Source organism: Oculina patagonica, chromosome 14, assembly GCF_052425735.1.
Source record: "Oculina patagonica isolate OP01 chromosome 14, crgOcupat, whole genome shotgun sequence".
Classification (NCBI taxonomy): domain Eukaryota; kingdom Metazoa; phylum Cnidaria; class Anthozoa; order Scleractinia; family Oculinidae; genus Oculina; species Oculina patagonica.
Genome location: NC_135771.1, coordinates 2,407,903 through 2,432,383, shown reverse-complemented (window position 1 = coordinate 2,432,383; position 24,481 = coordinate 2,407,903). Strand labels below are relative to the sequence as shown.

Here is a 24,481-nt window from a genome sequence, read left to right as displayed (position 1 = left end):
TTCATTGCAATGTGAGAAAAATTCCAGTATTTCTACCGCAACCTTTGATGATGAGCGCGAACTTACGGCGTAAAACATGGTTGAATGTTTTAATTGTAAGTATATACGCTCTTTCTTGAAAAATAGAGAATATTTATAAAGTTATTGTACGTAAGAAATGTCTAAGTTATTTTGCATGCTGAACACCTTCAAACGCAATTTTTAATAAATCTCTTCTATAAGTCTTTTCATCAAGTAACATGTACAATTAACATTTAACTTTATTGTCTCGTATCCGACAAAAATGTGTTAGATATGTTACCATCGCCAACAAATGATTTTTAAAAGTTTATTTAAATGTTTATGTGAAGCTATTTTCAATGCTTATGATAAAAAAATAAAATTTTGCGAAATTATATATTTAAATATAATCAACAGATCATTGTCGTTGGAAATCTTGGCGAGGGAACTGCGCAAGATGTAACTGGGGACAAAACCTTTAACTTAAGCTGCTTACCATCAGGTAATGTAAACCAATTAGCTGATGAACCAAGTGAAAAGAATAAAATAGTTTCTTAACTTTTCGTGCAGTTTTCTCAACCTGAACGTTCACTGAATCGCTGCACTCGCGATATCACACAAGTTCAACGGAAAAACTACTCTGTTTTGTTTATTTCCTACTCATATGAGTATGACGGCATGTTGTAGCAAGGCGGTGAATAATATTTTAAAATACGGCGAATTATTTTACAGGAACAAAGTTGTCGATCTAAGACTCATGCCGGAGTTCCAAATACTCGGTCTGAGTATGCGTAGCAAGGCTGTTGTAGTCGCTTGAAATACTACGGCGAGGTTTTTCTAAGTTTTTTTTTTAATTAAGCTATCAGCTATAGAGCAGTTTCGTAGAAGAGGGATAGTTTAATAAAATGAATTTACACAAGGGATTAGTTTCCTCGATTTTTCTGCTTATTACAATATCAATACATTGTCAATCACACAGGTAATGAGAATAACGAAAATCATCAACTGGAGATATTGTCTTGATGTAACATTAGATTCTCGAAACTAACATTAAAAGAAATTATATGGGAATTAGAAAAGAGAATTACTAGTTCAATTTATAGTTTTCGCTTATTTTTTATCCATTAAAATGATGATTTTATAATTACATTTTTCCTAATATACCGGTCCTTATACTGTTAACCAACGTCTTTTTGTGACATTTCATTTTACGTAATCCGCACCAGATGGTAAAAGCTAAATAAAACTGGATACATGGTATTCTTGGTTATTTCCCTGAATAATTTACATCACTATGTGTAACCAACATTGCTTTGTGTGTTTTTACTCACATTGCAGCAAAATAATGAAACGGATTTAATCTTGACGTTGTTGTCTGAATTGAAATTGGGCATGAATCGAAGGAAAGTCTAGTAAGGGTTTTTTTTTTTGGGGGGGGGGGGGTGGATAAGGGATATTGTCAGTAGTATAAGTGTGCCATCACTTTTTACTAACTTTGCAGCAAACTAATAAAACAACGGATTTAAACTTAAAGTGAGTGTCTGAATTCGAAATTGGACATGAAGGGAAGTCGAGTAAGGGTTCTGAGAACCATAGAGCACATGCTAATCAAGAGAACTTCCTCAACGTATTTATCGGGCCCCCAGCGCGATTGGGGGATGTTTTTTTTGTAAAAAAAAGGGGAAAGGATTGGGGGAGGGGGGGGGATTTGAGGATTGGGAATTTTAGGCCGAAAAAAAAGGGAAAGGAGGGAAAAAGGAAAAAAAATTAAAAAAAATTATAAAAAAAAAAAAAAAGAAGGGGAATAGGCGACTTGGGCGACTGGGCGACTTTGGGCGATTTTGGGTCCCAGAGTAGGCCTATTTATGAACTCCTACTGGCTATGAGGGAGTTTAGTGTAGGTTTCTGAGTGGTTTCATTATCGTTAGCGTTATCCTCGAAAATTTTCACTATTCATAAAAAGTTTAGGTAGTTTCTGACATCAGCTGTTGTATGATTTGCGTCATAGATTAGCAATAAGTGTAGACGGGTGATAACTGAAGTCAGTTTTTTTTTTCAGGCAATATCACTCAGTCAGCAGCGATAAAATAATTTAAATAACTAGGGGACGTAAAAAACTCTCACACTTATCTTAAAGAGTAGGGGATGGAGTTCTCGGTGTTATGGTCTGGTATATGCCCGTTAATACTTTGTGCACTGTTGAAATGCTCGGAAATATTATCTTTATAAGCAACTCTGCAATTCCGACGGTAAATAAAAGTAATGTATGTATGTAAATCTTTTTTTTTTCAGAGATCAAAGGTGTTTTTCGAGAAGTGTGGCATGATCACAAGATACAAGCGAACAATCTGACCTCGTTAACAGAGCATCCCGATTTTCCAGAGAATCCCCGTTCGACAAAAACAACAAACAGCTTTAAAACAAATATTGACCACCCTCGATATGGTCAGCGGCATCGTGCCTACATTGCAGTGCCTGAGAGTGGATTATACAAATTCCATGTATCCTGCGACAGCGCATGCGCGCTCCTGATCGAGGCTCAGCATGGCAGCACATTCATGAGATGTCGCAATACGTAAGATAATTATTTTTAATTTACTTTCCTCCCCTTTCACAATATATCACCATTAACTATGTTAATCTATGCATAAAGGCTGTTTCCTTTCCATACGAAAATGCCATCTTTCTGCTCCTTCCCCCCCCCCGCGTTCCCCCTCCCCGGGGGGGGGGGAAGCTAAGGGGCCTGGGCGAAAAAAATAAAATAAAATAAATTTTAATTTTTGGGGGGGGCGGGGGATGTGGGGGAAAGAAAAAATTTTAAAAAAAAAAAAAATAAAAAGCCCTTTTTGGGGCTTTTTTAAAAAGCCCAGAGGCCCGTTCCGGCGCCGGCCAGAAAGGATCGCGCCCCCTGGGGAGGAGATTGTCTTTCTGCAAGTCCCGGATGTAGAAGAAGTTACATAATTTTTGACCATGTTTGTGAGTCATTGTATTTCTGTGCAGTATAATTTTTCAAAGGTTATCACGGAAAGTGAACACAAACTTTGCCGTCTGAGAAATTGTTTCGTAATATCTGATATTGTTTCCGCATGTATATTAAATTTTAATCAATGCCATTCCTGGAGGAATGTCTGGTTTCACAAATGAATGTTTGTTCGTTGTAGCCTTAGGTTTGTCGTCGAGTTAGCTTTATCGAGGTCTCACTTTATGTAAAGGTTCAGTTATACGTAGTAGCTTAATAAAATCAACGATAATAATCTTTTCAATATAAACAAAATTTTGAAATTTAAGTTCAAGGGTTCCTTCTGTGTTTATGGAGCTTTGATTAAAGGATAATTGCGTGTGGACGCTGAAAAACTTTCTTGTGTAATACTATCTGTTATGTTAAATCTAACCCCCCCCCCCCAAAAAAAACCTTTTACCTCGTTGGGGGAGTGAAAGAGAGGCGGCTGTATTCTCAGGCTAAACATTGATAGCATAGCAGCAATCACTTTAACAGTTAAGAAACCTATTGCAACAACAACAACAATCATAAATCGTCATTAATCGTCTTCATTCTCCTTATTTAGAACCAGGGGCGTAAATATGACGTCAGGACGATTTTACCACATGACTGTACTTCATGTTGGTGAAGAAAGTAGCCAGGACCTGCAGGTTTCCTTTACCACTCCAAACGGAACGACAGAAACTCCAATACCTAAAGACTTCCTTATTGCCTACAAAGCAGGTACTTAGTCTCCTTGTGAGCTCGTTAGGGAGATATGGGAGAGGTCTGGTAACAAACTAACTCTGATTTCTGCAACACGAAGTTACTATTCTTAGGATGGTAAAAGGCTCTTTGCATGACACTGTCACGTGACCTTGTTACTTATGAAAATAGGTGGTAGTACAAAAAGGTTGTCAGAAATGAAACGTTCAAGGACTGTTTTAGAGTTGCTCATTCGATTATAATTTGATTTTTGTACATTTATAACAACTCTCATGAGAAAACATTTCGATATACAATTTCACTATGAAAATTGGCGAAAATAAGCCACGACGTTTCGAACTCATCCTGAGTTCATTATCAAGTAGAAAAATAACAAAAAAAGTAGAAAAATAACGATAAATAGTTTATAACAACTATTTTTAAATTATTAGACTAGTATGATAAGTATTAGATTTTTATTTTTACTATTGATATTTTACAATGTTTTTAATAGCGGAGTTCCTAAGCGTAGCACCATAACCATGAAAGAAGGAACACTATCGAAATGAGATTTCATGGTCAACATGGATAGCGGCATGGTTCGCGGGCGCGTACGTACGGCGTACATACGTACGGAGTCGCGTAACATGGCGGCCATAGTTTGATGGTAGAAAGAGTGAAGCAAGAAGGCCGTATAAAGGCGGCGGTATAAAGGCGGCCTTTAAAATTTAAAGAGGTTTGAAAAGAAAAACAAGAAGCAATGAAACAAAATGTGGCTGAAAATTACGTGTAGAAAGTAATCGACCGCCAAAAAAGTGGACATTGAGAGCCATAATCGATCGATGACTTTCGTGTCTATCTGTAAAGCACATGAAGGAGCATTCGAAAGCTAAATCGGGTTGATATAATAAACAAACCATTTTATTGCTACGGGGTAAAAAAAGAAAAAAAAAAACTTGACCTTCTGGGATTTGAACTCACGACCTCCCGAGCCGCACACTGGCAACTTACCGATTGAGCTAATCCGACAGACTCTGTAATGCACGTTGAATATATCCTATATCAATGTAATAGATATTGTGGAGTCTACTAAACTGCTGCGAAACTATAACAGGTTGTCTTGCACCTATAAACCGCCATAAACATTAGTACTTTGGCCGCTTATTCACTAGAATGAAAACATTGTAAGCTCCAGTGAAAATTAAACAAATGGGGAGCTCCGCTTTTAGGCGTGCCTAAATCTATATATTATCACTCTAATATAATATAGTTTTTCATTCATTCAAGTTTCTTCATACATAATACATCAAAAAGTAAGGAGAATGTTGCTACTGATATTTTTCTTTTCTGTGATTGGCAGATGGCATCCTGGGAGAATTTACACCAGGAAACTGGGGGGCCTGGGGAGCATGTCATTTGGGAATCCAAACACGACAACGACTGTGTCAGAGTGTTCCACCTGTGTACAGTGGAATAAAGTCGCCTTATCAACTGAGCGATACCAAAAAATGTGGTAAGTGGAAATGGATGTCCTTTTTGGGCTAAGTAAAAAACTGCCGAATTTGGAAAAAATCGCGAAAACGTTTTTTAAAAAAAGCTCGATGGATGATAACAGGCCAGCAAGAAAAGTGAATAATGACATCTGCGAAGATGAATTAACCGGTGTAAGCACTGAAACAGTTCTTTTTCTTCTCTCAAATAATTTACAGAAGCGTGCCCAAAAGGTTGGTCCCTATTTAATAAGCACTGTTACAAGCTAAACAACTTCACCGAGGGAAAGAACTGGAGTGATGCTAGGGAAACATGTCTGAATCTCAACAGTGATTTGGTGTCTATTAAAAGCGAGGATGAAGACAATTTTGTGCTTGCGTTTCTAAGCAACGAGGTAGGAAGCCAAAATGCAGCCTGGATTGGAAGAAAAAATGGATCACAAGTCTGGTCTGATGGTTCCAATGCTACCTATGTTGCTGCAGTTGTAACGCCGCTGCACCAGCCTCCTCCAATAACTTGTTATGCAATGAGCAGTATACATGTCATAGCCTGGGGTCTGTTTCATTGCTCGTGGAAATTAAGTCAAGCCGTCTGCAAAAGAAGAGGTTTGTGTTGAGAACTCCGCGATGTATAGACATTTTTACCAATTGTCATTACAGCACGCTAATTAGTTCTATAAAATCATTATCATACCACCGTATCGATGTTATAAATCTTAAGAAAGAATATGTACGCGCGCTACAGTGTGTGGACAGGCGGTCCAGCTAAAAGCCGTGGAAACAATAATTATGGTTTATGCGAATATACCATCATAACTTTTTTGCATTTGCATATACCATAATACTTTTTTTGTACCCGAAAAAGCCACCCGGTCCCGCACGGGTACGTCGTAATTCTTAATCTGGCTTAAAGCTTAGTACCTGTTATCTGCGACATTTATATTATTATAAATTTTCAATTTTTACTTGTAAATATTAGTTGTAAATATCAATAATAATTTTTAACGTTTTAGATTTTAAAATATATTTTTTCTTTTTTAATATATATTTATTTACTTTTAAACACAAGTACACATTCAAACTAGAACTTTATGTACTCCTAGGTGTTACGTGTTTAAATAAAATTTGATTTGATTTGATTTTGAGTCGGAATCAAAACCAGAAGCACAGAGATTTCAGAGCTTGACGCGGACGAACGTCATGTATGAGCATGTCGAGCATCCTCTGTAGCTGTTTAAACCTTCAAGGTCTCCTCAGCACAGCGTAGTCAGGGGCGGATCCAGGAATGTTTTACACTCGTGGGAATGTTTTACACTCGTGGGATCAGACTATGAAAATGACTAATATACGTGGGCGAGAGTTGTGCAGGCCTGTCAATCTGACTACTTGTTTTTATCACTGTCGATGCACGAATTTCAGTGTCAAGCAAGTGTCAGTTCTGATAGGGGGATTCAGCCCCTCCCCCCCCCCCCCCCGACCCTCTCCCTGTATCCGCCACTGGTAGCTAGTGCGCAGGCAGGCTCACTTAAAAAACAACACAAAAAAACTGAAAAATGATAAACGTGATAAGGGGAGTAACTATGTACTAAGCATGCACAGCTCACGTACTCATTCACATGACGCAATTACACAACCGATGAACGCTTTATATGTGTTTACATTTCAGCTATTCACGGCGACAATGAAACCTGTCTGAGCTCTCCTTTGGGTATGGAAACAGGTCTGATATCCAACGAGCAGATTGAGGCAAGATCTTCTTATAACAGAACAACTTTTCGCTTCAACGCTCGTCTTGCTGGGCCGAGTGCTTGGTGCCCACGTGCTCTCCCAAACTATCTTCAGGTTGACTTAATTGTTCTTCATTACATCTGTGCTGTCGCCACTCAAGGGTTCTACGAGCAAGGCTATTTTACAACAAAATACAGTATTTCCCTTAAAGCGGGAGTCAAGAAAGATTATTACCAAGATAGAAACGGGATGATGGTGAGTTATTACCTTTCCATTTGCATTCCAACCGAAAAATTTTCGGTTTTCATGTCTAAATGGTAAGCACCCCAGTTTCCCTGTAAATGGAAGCACTAAAAAGTAGTCTCCAGAAAGCAGCCCCTCCCCCTGTCGCTATTCTACAAAGTATTATGTATGTCAAGTTTAAAAAATTCTAACGGTTGAATACTTGTATCGACAGCATTAATATTCACAATCCACTCATACAGGCTAAAGCCGATTTTTTTACAGGCACGTGATATGACAAAGGTGCACAATAAAAAAGAAAGTGATATTTTTTGGTACACTACATCTACCTTCACAACACCTGTAATATGCTGTAAATTTGTAAACAAATTATTTATTAGCTACCGTTTAAAAGTGCATATTTTGAGCCCATTTGACTTTTGCCAAAACTGACACAAGGGAAATTCTTGGCGAGTGGTAAAGGTTCAATCGTGTGATAAAAACTAATAAAGGCAGTGAACTGTCCTTAGCAACTGCCAGGTGACGATAAATTTTAAAGTGTTTCCATAATCACTTCTGCTTTGTGTTGTACTATTAGATGCTTCAAGGCAATTCTAACCCGTATGAGGTTCAGGTCAACACACTGGAAGACGGAGTTGTGGCAGATTGGATCAGATTTTGGATAGGGTCTTTAGCTTCCATTACCTCATGCCTGCGAGTGGAGATCTACGGAAGACCATTTGATAACTCGACAGGTTAGTTGACATTGCAGCGGCCGTTTTTGTTAAAAAGAAAAAATTAATCTCCTCAGATCATGATCCCCCCCGGGCCACGTGACAAAGGGGGAGGTGGAGGGGGTGAGGGGGTAATCAAAAAGGTTTTATGTAGGGAGGCTCCGGCTTTCGTATACCTTTAATTGAAAATGGTACACCTTTCACAGATCTCGTCAAGGACACTGCATCCCTTTTCCAAACCCCTGGATTGAAGTTATAAAAGATAAAGTCTATCTGCATACAAACTTAGTGGAATGAACGGTTAGGTTCGAGTCAGGGAGTGGGGTAGAAATACTCCTAGTCGCTTCATGCTACGTAAACCGAGATAAGCTCAGGCCTGATGTGCCACTAGGCTCGCATGAAGAGAAACCTTACAATGTTTTGATATCTATCTAGAGTAAATGTAAACCCTGCATTAAATAAAAACCAGGTTCACAATAAGAATTGCCATACCACATTTAGCAAGAATTCAAAGTTTGCGTTTTTATTGAATTCATCATGCTAAATCTTTTCATGTACCCCAATTTTTCAATTAATCCTATGTTTTAAGCGCTATTCTTTACGCGGATTGTGCTATTAACTTACCCAAAATTCGGTTCCGGCCTTTTTCTATAGGCCCTACAGGTCCGCCGAAAATTCTTCACCTTATCAATCATCCAACAAGCCTGTACGATGTAGAGATTAGTTGGAAGGAGCCGAGAGCCTACTTCTTGGCGGGTCAACTGAAAGGATACAAGGTCATTTTCTTTCACGCTGATGGAACATGGGAGTGGACATTTGGCCCAGAAACCACTGTTTCTCCTTTCGGACCATTTGAGAAGAACTTCACGTTTTGTGGGACAGTTGTTGCTTTAAACTATTATGGAGAAGGTGTTGCTGCTGATTGTATTAACATCACGACTCGAGATGGAGGTAGGAGATGCTGTCACATAACAAACAATACAGCAAGGCTAAAACTTCGTGAAAAGGTAGACTTTGCGAGACACCAACACGACTAGAACCGATAAAGCACTGATAAAGCAGGGTTACAAACCTGCTCTATCATTTCTAGTCGTGTTGGTGTCTCAAAAAGTCGATTTTTTCACGCAGTTTCAGCCTTGCTGTATAATTGTTTATAATGTGATTTCATTTTTTCGGCTGATAGATCTCTTAGGAGATCCTACGTTAGCAGCATTATCGTTGGCTGTCCCTTACTGTTTTAAGTTTTACTTTTACTGAAGTAATGCCGTCATCTACTATATAAACTTCTGGCTATGTCACTCATTGCCCATTAAAGGTTCTTTAGGTTCTTTTTGAGGGCCACTAGTTTCTCAGTTTTTAACTGTAAAGTGTCTTTACCCTCGTTAAATAAAGTTATTATTATTATTATTATTACCATTAAAGGCAGCCACTTATAATAATCCCTAAAGGAAAAGTTTTTAAATCACGTTGACAGTGGGTAGATGTACGTGGGAAAAACTTGCAAGTGGAGTAATTTTGCGTTCCTGCTACAATAACTGAGTGCCGCAAAACAAAATTACTGCCATTTTTTCTGCCTATAGTGTTTTAGCAGTAGTATGATTCTAATTAATCGTTTTGGTAATTCGAATAAGGTATTCCTTCTGATAAACATGAACCTTTAATTCGATCTTTTCAGCGGAAAAATCGGCATAATATCTGAAAAACAATTAATAAATTTATTATTAGTTTTTATTTACTGACTGAATTCGGATTATGACGATCTTTGGAAAAAAGATCCTTTACAATGTTCATTCACTGTTTTACAGCATGTCCAATCTCCTGGACAAGGTATCGGAACTCCTGCTATTTAACTGAAATTAAACCAGGAACGTGGACACAAGCCAAAGAAGGATGCCTCAGTCGAAACTCTCAACTGGTGACCATCACAAACTACGAGGAAAACAACTTTGTCGCAGCATTGGCTAATAACGTTTCCTGGATTGGTGCTCAATGGAATGACAGCATATCAGATTACTTATGGGTGGATGGTTCAGAAATTGGATTTACTGACAGGTGGATAAATAAAAGATGGAAAAACAGTTCGTGTGTTGGTATCTGTGCCTCAAGCGATCAGCTGTGTAGTAGTGTTGGGGCGTGGCACCAAGATAAATGTGTTCATCTTAAACCCTTTGTCTGTGAAAGGGAAGGTAAGAGGGGCAAACATTGGGTAAAAATAAATGATGCTGCGGGAATAATTTACACAAAAACAGCGCCCCCAAGTTTAAACTTATTGTTAAACTGGGCAGTGGTTCTTATAACTTACAAGGGGTAATGTTGTGAGACAAGTTACAAAGGAGAGAGGGGATGGGGTGTTGAATTGTTTAATGGCCCTGTTGAGTTAATTTTGCTCTACAAATGGGGAAAAAGACAAAATTTGATAGGGAAAATTTGACCCTTTTTTGCCTTCGTAATGCCAATCATGAAATATTCTAGAAGTAGCTAAGTTGGATAACAACTCCCTCGTTTGTGTTGTCTTGGCCGCTGGCAGTTCGGAGGCTAGGGAGAGGGGAAAAGAAAGCCCGCCTCTCCTCCCCCAGGGAGCCTCTGTGGAGAAAAGAAGTGTAACTATACATTTATAAGAAAATATTCAAAGTAGTTTGTGAAATGATATTAAGGGAGGGGAGCTGTTTTTATTATACAAAGTCTTGTGCAACCTATTCCTAACAAAACATTCTTTAGTCTCTTTAGTTAGTTTAGGTCAAAGTAATCGCATTTTTAATGTTATTTGACACTCTCTTTACAGTTGCCCACGAATCTGACAAGAAGACATGCAGCAACATGGCTGTCGGGTTTGAATATGGAATATTAGGCGAGTACAGAATGACAGCCTCGTCATCATGGTACGACAAAGTCCCCTGGAAAGCTCGGCTAGCTGGCGAGGGGGCCTGGTGTCCACAAACGAACACCTCAGGAGAATACTTGGAAGTTATGTTAGAGTCTTTGTACAGTATCTGTGCAGTGGCCATGCAGGGTCTTCATGCGATCGGTGCTTATACAAAGACGTATCGCTTGCAGTTGGCCATTAACGGCTCAAAATGGGAATGGTACAACGGCGGAAACAGTGAGGTAGATAATATGCATATAGAGTAGTTCACTTTACTAACCAAAGTAACGATGCTCTTACACTGATTTAACCTTTTGTTGAACTAAGTGATTGGTTAAAAAATATCCTGCAGTATGTTTAAACCAATCAGAGTAAAGATCTTGGCATGTTCACCAATCAGATGAAACGCAACAACAACGGTACAATGATTTATGCTCGGGGGGGGGGGGGGGTGGGGGGTGGGGGGAAGGCACCACCCGAGGTCTGAACCCTTACCCTTTCATACACCATTTTAAACAGAAAAGGTAACAATTTCGTATACCGTCGATAGGAAAATGGTGCCCTTTCACATACCTACCGAGGGGATATGCATCTCTGTTATTAACTTTTCTTTTGTACAACCCGACCGTTGGGTGGGTCCGTTCGAGGAATTTTAAAGAGGCCTTTAAAGTGACTAAATACTCTTTTGTAAACTCCAGCTCGTGAAACCCCCACCATTTAATATACCTACAGCCTGAAAATGGTACACCTTTCGGGTGGAGCCTCACCGTATAGTCCGCTATAGGGAGTACCCCTGGGGGTTTACGCAAAATTTCCCGTATCCCAATCTGAACATGTGCATCAATCACATGTTGTTGCATTTCCCGTGATAAAGCCGGTTGCATGTTTTTCGTTTTTTTCTTTTTGTCCGCCGTGCCGATTTGCTATGAATTGAATTTACCCCTACTTTTTAGGTAGGAGTTCTGTGATAGCCACTTCTCTTAAACAGCGCATTTTAAAAACCAAGTAGAAGGAAGAGAAGGGAAGGGAGGAGGGGAAAGAGAATGCATCCTTTTGTCGGACTTTTACGTTAGAGTCCCAAGAGTATTGAACAGAGATTTTTGAGTTTACCAGTGATTTCTCTTAATCGTTTCTTTTGTAGATTCTACAAGGAAATGACAATTCGTACGAGGTAGTCAAGCAGGTTTTTGAGCCTTACATACCCAAGGCACAGTATGTTCGCATCTGGCCAGTGAGCTTCTGTGTCCATCCCTGCTTGAGAATTGAGATTTATGGAGAGCCTGCAACACTAGAAGGTTGGTATTGTAAGAACGTATTATTATAAACAGCACTTGTAGAGGGAAATTACGCGCACTGTCCCGATTGTACCGTGTTTTCACCCTGAAATTGTTGTAAAATCAAACAACATCTGTAATCTGGAAACATCAGTCAAAGGCCAACCGCGAGATCGATCGGGAGGGGGACAAATTTTTGACGAAGAAACCGTGGAAATCAAAAGGAAAATCAAAGAAGCCATCCACAAAAGACGCGAACGTCCAACGTTAATTGGAGATGGCTTTGGGGGGCATTTCAAAAACTACTTGTCGCGTGACTAAACGAACATGTATCCACGTGTCAACACAGAGCTCACTTTAATGAAGAAGACTGTGAGATACGGTCAAGCGCTTTGGTTTACTTTAAATTACAGAACTTGTGACGATAGTTATTATTATTTGGTGTGAACTACGCGCGCCACAAGATAATTTTGATGTTGATCTTAGATTTTTCTTCCCAGGTCCACCGAGCGGCCCACCAACAAATTTGTCAATAGAGATTTTGTCCATGAAAACAGTTTGGTTTACTTGGAATACCATGGCGAACTACTCTACAGTAGGAGGAGAAATTCGTGGCTTTAAGTTATTTTATAACTTAAAAGGAACGCCCATACAGGATGAAAAAGTTAGATTAGTTTCAAATGAACCGTTGATCCATGAGACAAAGCTTAGGAACCTGGCACTAAACGCCACCTATTGCGCATCACTGTTAGCTTACAATGATTTTGGAGATGGTCCACGGAGCGAATGTGTCGAGTTTAACACCCCTTCAGGTATTTGATACTTTTTGAGTTTGTTTGAATAAGGGAAATACGTTTTATGACTCAAATCCGAGCCTAAGGCAAGTTTAGCGCTATTTCCCAACTATTCGTGATTTCGAACATGGTGGATGGTAGGAAGGAGACCAGAGACTAAATTACTAGAATTGCTCAGAGCTAAATAATACTTAGGTTACCTTAAGTACTCTTACGTATTAGCCTTAATAGCACTCTGGTTAATTTGAATAGCAGCTTCGGTTTTCCTAAATTACACACTCTTGCCGGGTTCGTTGTTTAGTGTCCTTGAGTTTTTAAATACTCACAGCGCGTCTTTTCACGGGTTTAATATGGGTAGTAAGCTATGGCCGACCAGCATCTCATTTGAGGGAAGTAGCAAAATTAACTCCTAAAATCTTGGAGAGAACTATTTGAAACAAACGCATTTCGCGCATTTTTCACAAATGTCCTGACCTGCAAGCGGGTAAAAATATTTCATCCCCCTCTCCCCCTACTCAATGTGTTTCTTGAAGTTTGCGGTTTGACAGGCTTTGCCTTGAAAACACTACAGCATTAACAACATTGAAATGGGGAGGGGGGGGGGGGTTGCAAAACTGAACTCTGTTAGCTAAATTAGTGGAAATTTGCTAAGTGTTTCAAAAGTTTTGTCCCAGACTGTAGTTACTCTTGAGCCATTTTCAAGTATTGTTCTTTAGAGTTAAAACAGACTTGATATTTTTGATGTTTTGATGGTGTAAGGCAGGGAGTTTGGTAATTGATGCTAAATTCTTAAGGCTTGTGTTTTCTTCACAGTCTGTCTACCTGGATGGACCAGTTATGGCGGGCATTGTTATCGTGCTGTCAACAAACTAAAACCATGGACAGATGCTGAAGCCCATTGTCTCAACCTCAATTCTGATCTGGTGTCCATTCATAGTGATGCTGAAAATGAACTCGTCAAAACTCTGGCTGAGCAGATCAACAGTTGTTGGTGGATTGGTTTACGTTTACATCAAAATGAGCTCCAATGGAGTGATGGCTCTTCTGTAAGCTTTACTAACTTGCAAGCGGACGCTGCGGGATCTGCTCAGCAGGATGCTTCAAATGTTGGCAGAAAAAGGCGCCAAATCGATGAGAATAATTATATGTGTGTCACTTACGAGATAGTCAGTGGCTTGTGGGCACATGAATCGTGTTCGAATGAATGTTCCTTTGTCTGCAAGCGGAAAGGTTGGTCGAACAAAACTGTAAAGGTTCTACAGCAATTTAATTTGTTGCAGTCTTTTTCTTTTTAATATTTCAAAAGAAAAATCAACGCTAGAATGACGTTTCAGTGTCATTCTGTAGCCATTCGTAACTTAAAACTTTATAACTTGCATTTGATAATGGCGACAGAATGACGTCGAAACGTCATGTTCTTGCGTTGATTTTTCTTTTTCTTTTAAAATGTTTTTCGATTTCTATAAATTCTCTATCTTATTTACGATAAAAACAATCATCATTGCCTGTAGTGTACCAAAATCTGGTGAAAATGAGCCTGGAGTTTACGATTCATATTGTCCAATTAAAATTAGTATAGAGTTTAGTATGGCATTTTTAAAGTTTTCACGTCCGCCTCGACAAGTTGCTATAGTGATCCGTCAGGTTACTTGGTAACCACTGTTTTGAAAACCCGAGGTAGACTGGGTTTCGAACTCAGAAAACCTCTTTTAGGATCATTGTTGAGCAGGCGGCGATGTGAAAAGACGCCTAACTGTTAGCGTTGAACTTTATGGATAAGGATTTATAGGCCATCATGTGATCTGAATAGTGTATTTTTATTGGATCCATTAGTTTTAAATTATTACTGAAATTTAAAAGTACTGCTAATCTTTTAACCCTCGAAATACAACCCTTTGAGGTTTTCTCCAAATTTCGAACAGAGGATTTACTCTACAATGCTGAAACTTTCAGTAGCTGTTCATTCATTCCTTGCGGAAATTCATAATTACAAGCAGCTCTGGCCAAAAATCGCCATTTTCTTATTTTACTTAGTTTTTCCAGTTTTTTTTAAACAAAATTTTACGGTTTGTTTATCTTTAGATTCTATAAGCATTCATGTTTGATTTTGCACCGATTTCTTTTATAAGAAAATGGTGAAATGGGGAGGGGTTCCATCCACCCCCACCCCAACCTCCCCTTGTACCACGGTGGGGGTATGAATTCGCTTGTTTCTACGTTGGTGCTCTGTTTCGCAAACTTGATTCTTTTCTTGGCAAACAGGAATTAGAGCTGACGACAAATTATTTGATTGTATAATGAAATTAAACGCTAAAAAATTGGAACGACGTTTCGACCGTTCGACGGTCATTTTCAAGTTAGGTGTTAGAATAAAATTACATGTGTAAATATAGTAAAAGCGCTAAAATATGTACATACAAACAATAGACAAGAATAAAAAGGCTAAAAATGGCTAAAAAATAACTTTGTGCGAATGGCATGCATAGTTGTAAAAGATATAATTAAAAACGTAAAGCAAGCGAATAAGACGACGAGAATAGGAACATTAAAATACCTAAAAATATCTAAACAAATAATTTCGCGCGGAGCGAGTCACTCTGTTTGTTAAGTTTCGGTTTCAGAAGTCTAATAAAAAGCATTTCAAAAATCAAACAGTCAAGCTTGCTTTGGCACTTTCTTAAAATCTTAAAATTCTTCTCGATGTTGTGTGGCTCCTTTCCATGTTGCTCTTTCACGTGATGTCCGATAGACGATCCTTTGTGTTCTTCGATGCGCTGGTGCAAGTGTCGACAAGAATAGCCGACGTAATCTGCATCACACAGATCACACTGATAATAATAAACAGCGCTTTGTTGGTTTACGATGGGCGGTTTCTGTTCCTTCACTTTAATTGTGTCTTTGATCTTACGGCTGGTGTAAACTGGACGGATCTCGGTGTTTATCTTTCGGCTGAGATCGCTCAGTTGTCTGCGTACTGAGTTTGCTGCTTTTTGATCCTTGTACGGCAAAACGATTCTAATAGGAACTTCTCCTTGACTAGGGACCTGCTGTTGTTGAGGACACGCATTTCCCGTTACAACTTTCGCCTCGACAAATTGTCGGATGGTGGTTTCTACGAGGGATTCTGGATACTGTAAATTGGCAAAGGTCTCCTTAAGACGTTCGCATTCTTGATGGAAAAGTTGCCAGTTCGAGGAAAGCTTGAATGCGCGATTCAGCATTGTTTTGAGTAGTGAGTGCTTGTACTTTACATCAACATGGCTTTGGTAGTGTAATAAAAGCCCAGTATCTGTCGGTTTCTTGTAGACCTTCGTGTCCAGCTGGGATCCATTTTTGATAATCTCCATTCCTAGAAACGGTAGTTTGTTGTTGTCTTCCAGTTCCATTGTGAAACTGACAGAGGGATGGATTTCGTTTAGTGTTGATAAGAATTCAGAGGCAGCTGTAGCATCAGGCATTTTGCTGAGAGTATCGTCGACGTAACGCTTGTAAAATGCAGGCATCTTGTTTTGGATTTCTAATTGCTCTTCGATGCCGCACATGAAAGTATTGGCCATAAGAGGTCCGAGCGGAGACCCCATGGCAACACCGTCCACCTGTTCATACAAATTTCCCTGAAATTGAAACAGCTGATTCTTGGTGGCAATTCCAAGCAACTCAATTAGGTCAGGTTTAGTGATGTTGAGGTTGTACTCCTTGTTTAACCAATCATCCTTGAATGCTTTCTCTGCCAGGAGTTCAATAGTTTCATTAACAGGTACATTCGTAAACAGCGAGGACACGTCGTAGGACACCAGAATGTCCTGGTCATTAATTTCCATGCCTTGAATTTCTTCAGCAAAAGTGAAGATGTCTGTGACAGTAGAGGCGTTTACGGAAAGTGGTTTTAACTTCTCGTCCAACCATTTTGCAAGTTTATAGTTGTAAGTTCCTGTCGCTGATAATATTGGGCGCACGGCAAGCTGTTTCTTGTGCGTCTTTGGTAGTCCGTACAGGTGAGCAAGTCTGGAACCTTTCTGAACGACTGAATCGGCGATCTGTTTTGGTAAGATCCTTCGGACGATAGAGGTTAACTCCTTTTCTTTTTGAAGAAGTGGGTGGTAATGTTTTGGGGGTCTTCCCCTTGTTTTCGGTCTTTCTAGCTGGACAGGTATGAATTTCGATTCATCGTTGATGGATGCCTCTTTCAGCAGGTTGACGTAATCTGTTTTGTCCATCACTACAATTCCTGAACCTTTACAGACATCTTCACTTTTGCTGAAGAAATTCAAGGCATGGAAATTAATGACCAGGACATTCTGGTGTCCTACGACGTGTCCTCGCTGTTTACGAATGTACCTGTTAATGAAACTATTGAACTCCTGGCAGAGAAAGCATTCAAGGATGATTGGTTAAACAAGGAGTACAACCTCAACATCACTAAACCTGACCTAATTGAGTTGCTTGGAATTGCCACCAAGAATCAGCTGTTTCAATTTCAGGGAAATTTGTATGAACAGGTGGACGGTGTTGCCATGGGGTCTCCGCTCGGACCTCTTATGGCCAATACTTTCATGTGCGGCATCGAAGAGCAATTAGAAATCCAAAACAAGATGCCTGCATTTTACAAGCGTTACGTCGACGATACTCTCAGCAAAATGCCTGATGCTACAGCTGCCTCTGAATTCTTATCAACACTAAACGAAATCCATCCCTCTGTCAGTTTCACAATGGAACTGGAAGACAACAACAAACTACCGTTTCTAGGAATGGAGATTATCAAAAATGGATCCCAGCTGGACACGAAGGTCTACAAGAAACCGACAGATACTGGGCTTTTATTACACTACCAAAGCCATGTTGATGTAAAGTACAAGCACTCACTACTCAAAACAATGCTGAATCGCGCATTCAAGCTTTCCTCGAACTGGCAACTTTTCCATCAAGAATGCGAACGTCTTAAGGAGACCTTTGCCAATTTACAGTATCCAGAATCCCTCGTAGAAACCACCATCCGACAATTTGTCGAGGCGAAAGTTGTAACGGGAAATGCGTGTCCTCAACAACAGCAGGTCCCTAGTCAAGGAGAAGTTCCTATTAGAATCGTTTTGCCGTACAAGGATCAAAAAGCAGCAAACTCAGTACGCAGACAACTGAGCGATCTCAGCCGAAAGATAAACACCGAGATCCGTCCAGTTTACACCAGCCGTAAGATCAAAGACACAATTAAAGTGAAGGAACAGAAACCGCCCATCGTAAACCAACAAAGCGCTGTTTATTATTATCAGTGTGATCTGTGTGATGCAGATTACGTCGGCTATTCTTGTCGACACTTGCACCAGCGCATCGAAGAACACAAAGGATCGTCTATCGGACATCACGTGAAAGAGCAACATGGAAAGGAGCCACACAACATCGAGAAGAATTTTAAGATTTTAAGAAAGTGCCTAAGCAAGCTTGACTGTTTGATTTTTGAAATGCTTTTTATTAGACTTCTGAAACCGAAACTTAACAAACAGAGTGACTCGCTCCGCGCGAAATTATTTGTTTAGATATTTTTAGGTATTTTAATGTTCCTATTCTCGTCGTCTTATTCGCTTGCTTTACGTTTTTAATTATATCTTTTACAACTATGCATGCCATTCGCACAAAGTTATTTTTTAGCCATTTTTAGCCTTTTTATTCTTGTCTATTGTTTGTATGTACATATTTTAGCGCTTTTACTATATTTACACATGTAATTTTATTCTAACACCTAACTTGAAAATGACCGTCGAACGGTCGAAACGTCGTTCCAATTTTTTAGCGTTTAATTTCATTATACAATCAACTTCCAAAAACTTGTTGACAAATTATTTTTCAGACTTTCAAAAATGTTATGGATCAAAAATTTTTAGGAATGCTCAAAACACAAGGCAAAATGTAGAAAGCCTCGTTATCTTTTGATATAAACTATGAACAACACATTTAATTGCAGATTACGAGTGGCCATATCAAAGCTGTTCAGACAAGCCTATCGGCATGGAAAACAAAGCCGTACCAGATTCCGCTCTGCAATCAAGTCCCAGTTCCGTTGGCACTATACCCTCAGATGCGCGCCTGGGAGACTCATTTGGGTGGTGTGCTTCTATTGTATTTCCCGACGTTTATCTCAAAGTTGACTTAGGGTCGCCTCACTCCATTTGCGCAATCAGTACCCAGGGTCTGTTCGGCGGTAATGTTGCATATATTGAAACGTACAAGATGGTGCTGGTGCTCAAAGATTTCAACGGCGAATATTACAAGGAAAATGGAGCTATTAGGGTTTGTTACTTTACGTATATACTACCCCCGAAAGATATTATGGGTAATTGTAGTTTATCGTTGTCTGAAAAAAGTAAGTTCACAGTGTTTTCAGTGAGATGTCAGGATCGAGAACACATGAAAAGAGATGTTTCAAGAAATGTTGTCGTATCCGGAATTGTTATACCTTCCTTTCATGTTTTCGAAAATTTTTTTAGAATCTATCGCTGAAGGTAGCTTGCTTCTACAGGTTTAAAATAAAAGAAAACAAAACGTTAAAAATATTTTTCATCTTGTTATATCATCTAATTAGTATTGACTTACTTACTTACTTACTGCCCTATACGCCATCGGCGCTAAGGGCAGCGACAAAGTTTCTCCACACATGCCTGTCACGAGCTTTCTTTTCGATGTCTCCCCAGGTGTAGTTAAGGGTTTTAAGTTCGCTTTCCATCGTACGCCTCCAAGTTGTTCTTGGTCGTCCTCGCTGTCTTTTCCCTTCTGGTGTCCAATGAACTGCTGTTTTTGGGATAGCTTTCCCTTCCATCCTAAGCACATGTCCTACCCAGGTCCAACGTACTACTGCGTAGTACTTTTACCAGTTCTACCTTTCGACATTGTTATGTACGACGCTTCTCTTGCACAACCTTTCCCGAAACACCTGTATACATCAATAGGCCTCATTCATGTTTGTTTTCACGTTATAATGCAAATTATTGTCGGTGGCTAGTGGTGGATATTTACCTCACCGCTTCGCGGTTCGGTAAATATGCACCACAAGCCACCACTTCGGTAAATAGTTGTTAATTATAATATAAAAGCCATCATGGCGGCTATCGTCATCGATCATGGCTTTTGAATCTTCCGCGTCACTCAAAGCTGCTCACATAATATATCACTTGCGTTTTCGCGTTTCAGGCTTTTTCAATTTTTGTTAAACTTCATTTCAGCTTTTTCAAGCTAACGACAATTACTATTACGCGAAGAAGAACACCTTACAATCCGGTGTTGTGGCAGACCTTATCCGGCTGCGACCTACGTCATGGTACGGTAGTCAACCTTGTCTGAGACTGGAGATTTATGGAGAACCGGATCTAAAGAAAGGTATCTGCTTTCCGTCAATAGATAAATTGTTGTGAGAAATTCTAACTCATTAGGAATTTCCTGGAGTCTGGTTAAAATAAATGTTAATATGTAGTCGTCCAGTCCCTGAACTCTCCCTACCCCCGACTGGCCGGGTTCAGCCCCTATATAAATTACGGCGCGGAAGGGAGAGTTCAGGGACTGGAATAGGAGTCTAGATACGATCGGTACAGTTTTATATAGACTACAAAACAGTATGTTCCTTGTAGGAACACAGGAGTCTGGATACGATCGGTACAGTTTTATATAGACTACAAAATAGTATGTTCCTTGTACAGTTAAAATTTTTAATACGGACCCAAGGGGCAAAGCTAAGTGTCCGTGTTATTGAGAAATCCGTATTATAGAGATTATATTATAGTGTTTAATTCTGTATATTATGGACCTATCAACGCTGGTTTAGGACCAACTGAATTTTCTAAATATAGAGGTGACCGTATTATAGAAGTGTCTGTAAAGAGACGTTCAACAACATGTAGATGCATAGCCTGTGATAATTTTTCCACTTTTATAAATAGCCTACACTGAAACAGATGTCAGGTTTATTTCTTTGAAAAACCATATGAAAAAAAGTTCCGTATGAGGGCCGTACGCCTTTCGCTCTAGGAGGGCCGGAAAAAGCCGTACGACCCTACTAGAAAAGCGTACGGCCCCGTTACTGCCGCAAGATGCGAAATTAAAACCCGTTGATTCCTCAGCTTCGAATTCAGATGACCGATAGTTATGATTTTTCTAAAAGCAAAGAAGGTCCAACATGTTTATTAAAACTTTACTATCTAGAAAGCAATGTAGTGTAGCGAGGGTACGCAAGCTCCACTCTGACTTTCTTACTGAATTCACAGTTTGTTTAAGCTTCTAACTTTTAACAATTACCATTTTGTTTCCTCATAGTACCAACGCGTGCGCCTGAAAACGTCTCCTTTTCAATCACAAATCTTGGGCTGGAAGTCACGTGGGATCCCTTGCCTGTGTATTTCCATGGCTACACTCTAAAAGGATACAAGATGCAACTGTTGAAAGCAGATGGCACACTGTTTGGTGCATACACATTCGCTGTCGATCCTACTACGACTTTGGTTCCTGGATTAAACGAGGCACACGACATTGCTTGTGTGACGATGACTGGATTTACAATATACGGAGATGGTCCTTCCAGTGAATGCGCCCCCGAAGAGGAAGAAGGTACAAGCAATATTTACAGCGGTCAAACGCATATAAAACCTTTGGCGCCTCGAAATTTTCTTAGAATTTGCATCGAAAGTGTGCAAACTTTTGTAGGAAATTGTTATAGAAATAGCACGGTGAAGGAAACTTTAATTTATCACATTTTCTTGACGACATGGAAACGTTGTGTAAATTTTCTGTCGCTCATTTTAATTAATTAATGTGTCACGGCTAAGTTAATTTTATAAAAATTTGTAACAACTGCGTAGCGTCTTGTACGAGATGAAATATCATAATTTTAAGTGTCATTGACGCTAAAAGTTTCGGTACGATTTTACCGACGTTTCGGCAATACTGCCTAGATAGATTGAAAATCTATGTTCTGTTCTGTTTTGGGGCATTGACCTTAAGCCATATATGCATGTGTGGTAGGTTTTGACCAATTTCCATTTGTTTGTTTTTCAGAGTTAGACCCACCGTCTGCCGTAACACTAATCAACTCGACACCTACTTCGTTTGCAATCCGGTGGAATACCTACACCGGAAACGCAAACTTGTTAGGTTATCAAGTGTTGGTTATGCGGGATGGCGAGCTTCAAAGGAACTTTACTATCGATAAAGCATCGGTTGATATTCAAAGTCTTGCCGTGTTTACCGAATACTGCGTTCGAATTGGTTTGATCGCTGAACAGGCCAGTGGAAATCTAAGCGACTGTTTCAACTTCACCACTAAGGAATTCCATGGTAAGTTTTGATATATAGAAAACAAGAAGTTGATAAAAAGGACTGGAAAATAGTTAAGAGTTACTTGAGCCCGCGATATTTTCACTGAAATTGCATGTTGCTAAGCAAAATGGCGACTGTCTTAGGTCAACTTGCAACATGACATACCCTCAATATATCATTTTGACGGGAAACTTTTCGGAGATCTCGCAAGTGCTAGCGTTGGTTTTTTTCTCACTGGTTAGTAAGAATCTTGTTAAGCTGTTTGAAACCTTGTAAAAAAATCGATCCCCTGACTGACTGACCAACCGACTGACTGACCGACCGACCGACCGAATGACTGACTGACTGACTGAATGACTGACCAACTGACTGACTGACTGACTGACTGACCGACTGCCGACTGACTAACTGACTGACCGACTTACTGACTGACTGACTGACCAACTGACTGACTGACTGACTGACCAACTGACTGACTGACTGACTGACCAACTGACTGACCGTCTGACTGACTGACCGATTCACTGACTGACTGACCGACCGACTGACTGACTGGCCGACTGACTAACTGACTGACCGACTGACTGACTGACTGACCGACCGACTGACTGACTGACTGACTGACTGACCAACTGACTGACTGACTGGCTGACTGACTGACTGACCGATCGACCGACCGATTGACTGACTGACCAACTGATTGACCGACCGACCGACCGACCGACCGACCGACTGACTGACTGACTGACTTACTGACCGACTGACTGAGTGACTGACTGAAAGTCCGACTGACTGACTGACTGACCGACTGACTGACTGACTGACCGATTGATTGACTGGTTAGTCGATTGATTAATTAATCGATTAATCAATTTATTAAATGATTGATGTAGAAAAATCGATCCCCTGACTGACTGACCGACCGACCGACCGAATGACTGACTGACTGACTGAATGACTGACCAACTGACTGACCGACTGACTGACTGACTGACTGACTGACCGACTGCCGAATGACTAACTGACTGACCGACTGACTGACTGACTGACTGACTGACTGACTGACTGACCGACTGCCGAATGACTAACTGACTGACCGACTGACTGACTGACTGACTGACTGACCAACTGACTGACTGACTGACTGACTGACCAACTGACTGACTGACTGACTGACCAACTGACTGACTGACTGACTGACCAACTGACTGACCGTCTGACTGACTGACCGATTCACTGACTGACTGACCGACCGACCGACTGACTGACTGGCCGACTGACTAACTGACTGACCGACTGACTGACTGACTGACTGACTGACTGACCGACCGACTGACTGACTGACTGACTGACCAACTTACTGACTGACTGACCGATCGACCGACCGATTGACTGACTGACCAACTGACTGACCGACCGACCGACTGACTGACTGACTGACTTACTGACTGACTGACTGACTGAGTGACTGACTGAGAGTCCGACTGACTGACTGACTGACCGACTGACTGACTGACTGACCGATTGATTGACTGGTTAGTCGATTGATTAATTAATCGATTAATCAATTTATTAAATGATTGATGGTTTCATTCATTCATTAGGCTGGAGCATTTGGGGCCGTTGGCAAGGGTGCAGTAAGACTTGCGGTCAAGGTGTGAGGAGCAGAAGAAGATGGTGTTATGGGGATGCGTCTGCGTGTGAAGGAAATGACTCTGAGACGTCTGACTGCATCATGGAAAGTTGTACAGGTAGTCTGTACTGAGCTACGTCATGCGAAGCACATCTTGAATAAGCTAGTTTCAAATTGTCATTATTGTTTGAAATTCTCATTATCCCTAGTCTTGACCTTCATGTTTTTTTATGGACTATTGTCATCTATCTGTTTTTACACCTTGGAAAACTACTATTTTGACGTTTTGTTTGAGAAAAAGAGACATCTAGTATATATATAATTGTGACAGATCCGATTCTTCTAAGCTCTGCTGCCAGCCTGCTGTTGACTAGCATCCCATCCAAGGAAGTAGAAACACTCCTAGTCGCTTCATGCTACAGAAACCGGGATAGGCTCCGATCTAATGGCCATGGGTCACGTGCACTAGGCTTAAACGCGGAAATTGACTTTAATTAGAACCGTATATTAAAGTAACGATACGTTCAGATTTAGCAGCCTTTTCTTGTTGTTACTTTGAGGGATCGCAACCTCAGAGTAACTAAAACGTGTAGCATATATGTGGGTCGATACGTCGCAAGAATGGCCTGCGTGGCCGACGTTCAAAAGGGGTTGGGGGGGGGGGGAGGGGGGGAGAAAATAGAAATATTTACAGCATAAGATAAATTAACTTAAATAGGCCAAAATCTACTCAGAATAGCAATAGACTGAACGGGCTGAGTAAT

General features: G+C 40.2%; 2 protein-coding genes and 1 pseudogene across 2 annotated transcripts in view; 2 read left to right on the top strand and 1 right to left on the bottom strand.

Moving 5' to 3' along the window:
- LOC144637525 (uncharacterized) overlaps positions 1 to 24,481 on the top strand; it is a 38,916-nt gene continuing 14,435 nt past the window's right edge. The window contains exons 1-19 of the mRNA XM_078496596.1: positions 1 to 95; positions 418 to 502; positions 2,293 to 2,575; positions 3,567 to 3,724; positions 5,046 to 5,198; positions 5,395 to 5,781; positions 6,842 to 7,158; positions 7,724 to 7,880; positions 8,514 to 8,810; positions 9,665 to 10,045; positions 10,642 to 10,964; positions 11,864 to 12,017; positions 12,497 to 12,808; positions 13,604 to 14,020; positions 18,747 to 19,072; positions 20,002 to 20,155; positions 21,086 to 21,376; positions 21,824 to 22,102; positions 23,689 to 23,835. Of these exons, the coding sequence (XP_078352722.1) occupies positions 48 to 95; positions 418 to 502; positions 2,293 to 2,575; positions 3,567 to 3,724; positions 5,046 to 5,198; positions 5,395 to 5,781; positions 6,842 to 7,158; positions 7,724 to 7,880; positions 8,514 to 8,810; positions 9,665 to 10,045; positions 10,642 to 10,964; positions 11,864 to 12,017; positions 12,497 to 12,808; positions 13,604 to 14,020; positions 18,747 to 19,072; positions 20,002 to 20,155; positions 21,086 to 21,376; positions 21,824 to 22,102; positions 23,689 to 23,835 (4,669 nt within the window). The 5' untranslated portion in view covers positions 1 to 47. The remainder of the gene's footprint in view (positions 96 to 417; positions 503 to 2,292; positions 2,576 to 3,566; positions 3,725 to 5,045; positions 5,199 to 5,394; positions 5,782 to 6,841; positions 7,159 to 7,723; positions 7,881 to 8,513; positions 8,811 to 9,664; positions 10,046 to 10,641; positions 10,965 to 11,863; positions 12,018 to 12,496; positions 12,809 to 13,603; positions 14,021 to 18,746; positions 19,073 to 20,001; positions 20,156 to 21,085; positions 21,377 to 21,823; positions 22,103 to 23,688; positions 23,836 to 24,481) is intronic.
- Positions 15,083 to 17,007, bottom strand: LOC144637536 (uncharacterized). Its single transcript, XM_078496614.1, has one exon. It carries the CDS (start codon positions 17,005 to 17,007, stop codon positions 15,355 to 15,357), a length of 1,653 nt encoding a protein of 550 aa, XP_078352740.1. The 3' UTR covers positions 15,083 to 15,354.
- LOC144637539 (uncharacterized) lies at positions 17,073 to 18,434 on the top strand (annotated as a pseudogene).

Excerpts from the sequence above, each read along its gene's own strand:
- LOC144637536 (XM_078496614.1), bottom strand. The coding sequence starts at position 17,007 with ATGGACAAAACAGATTACGTCAACCTGCTGAAAGAGGCATCCATCAAC.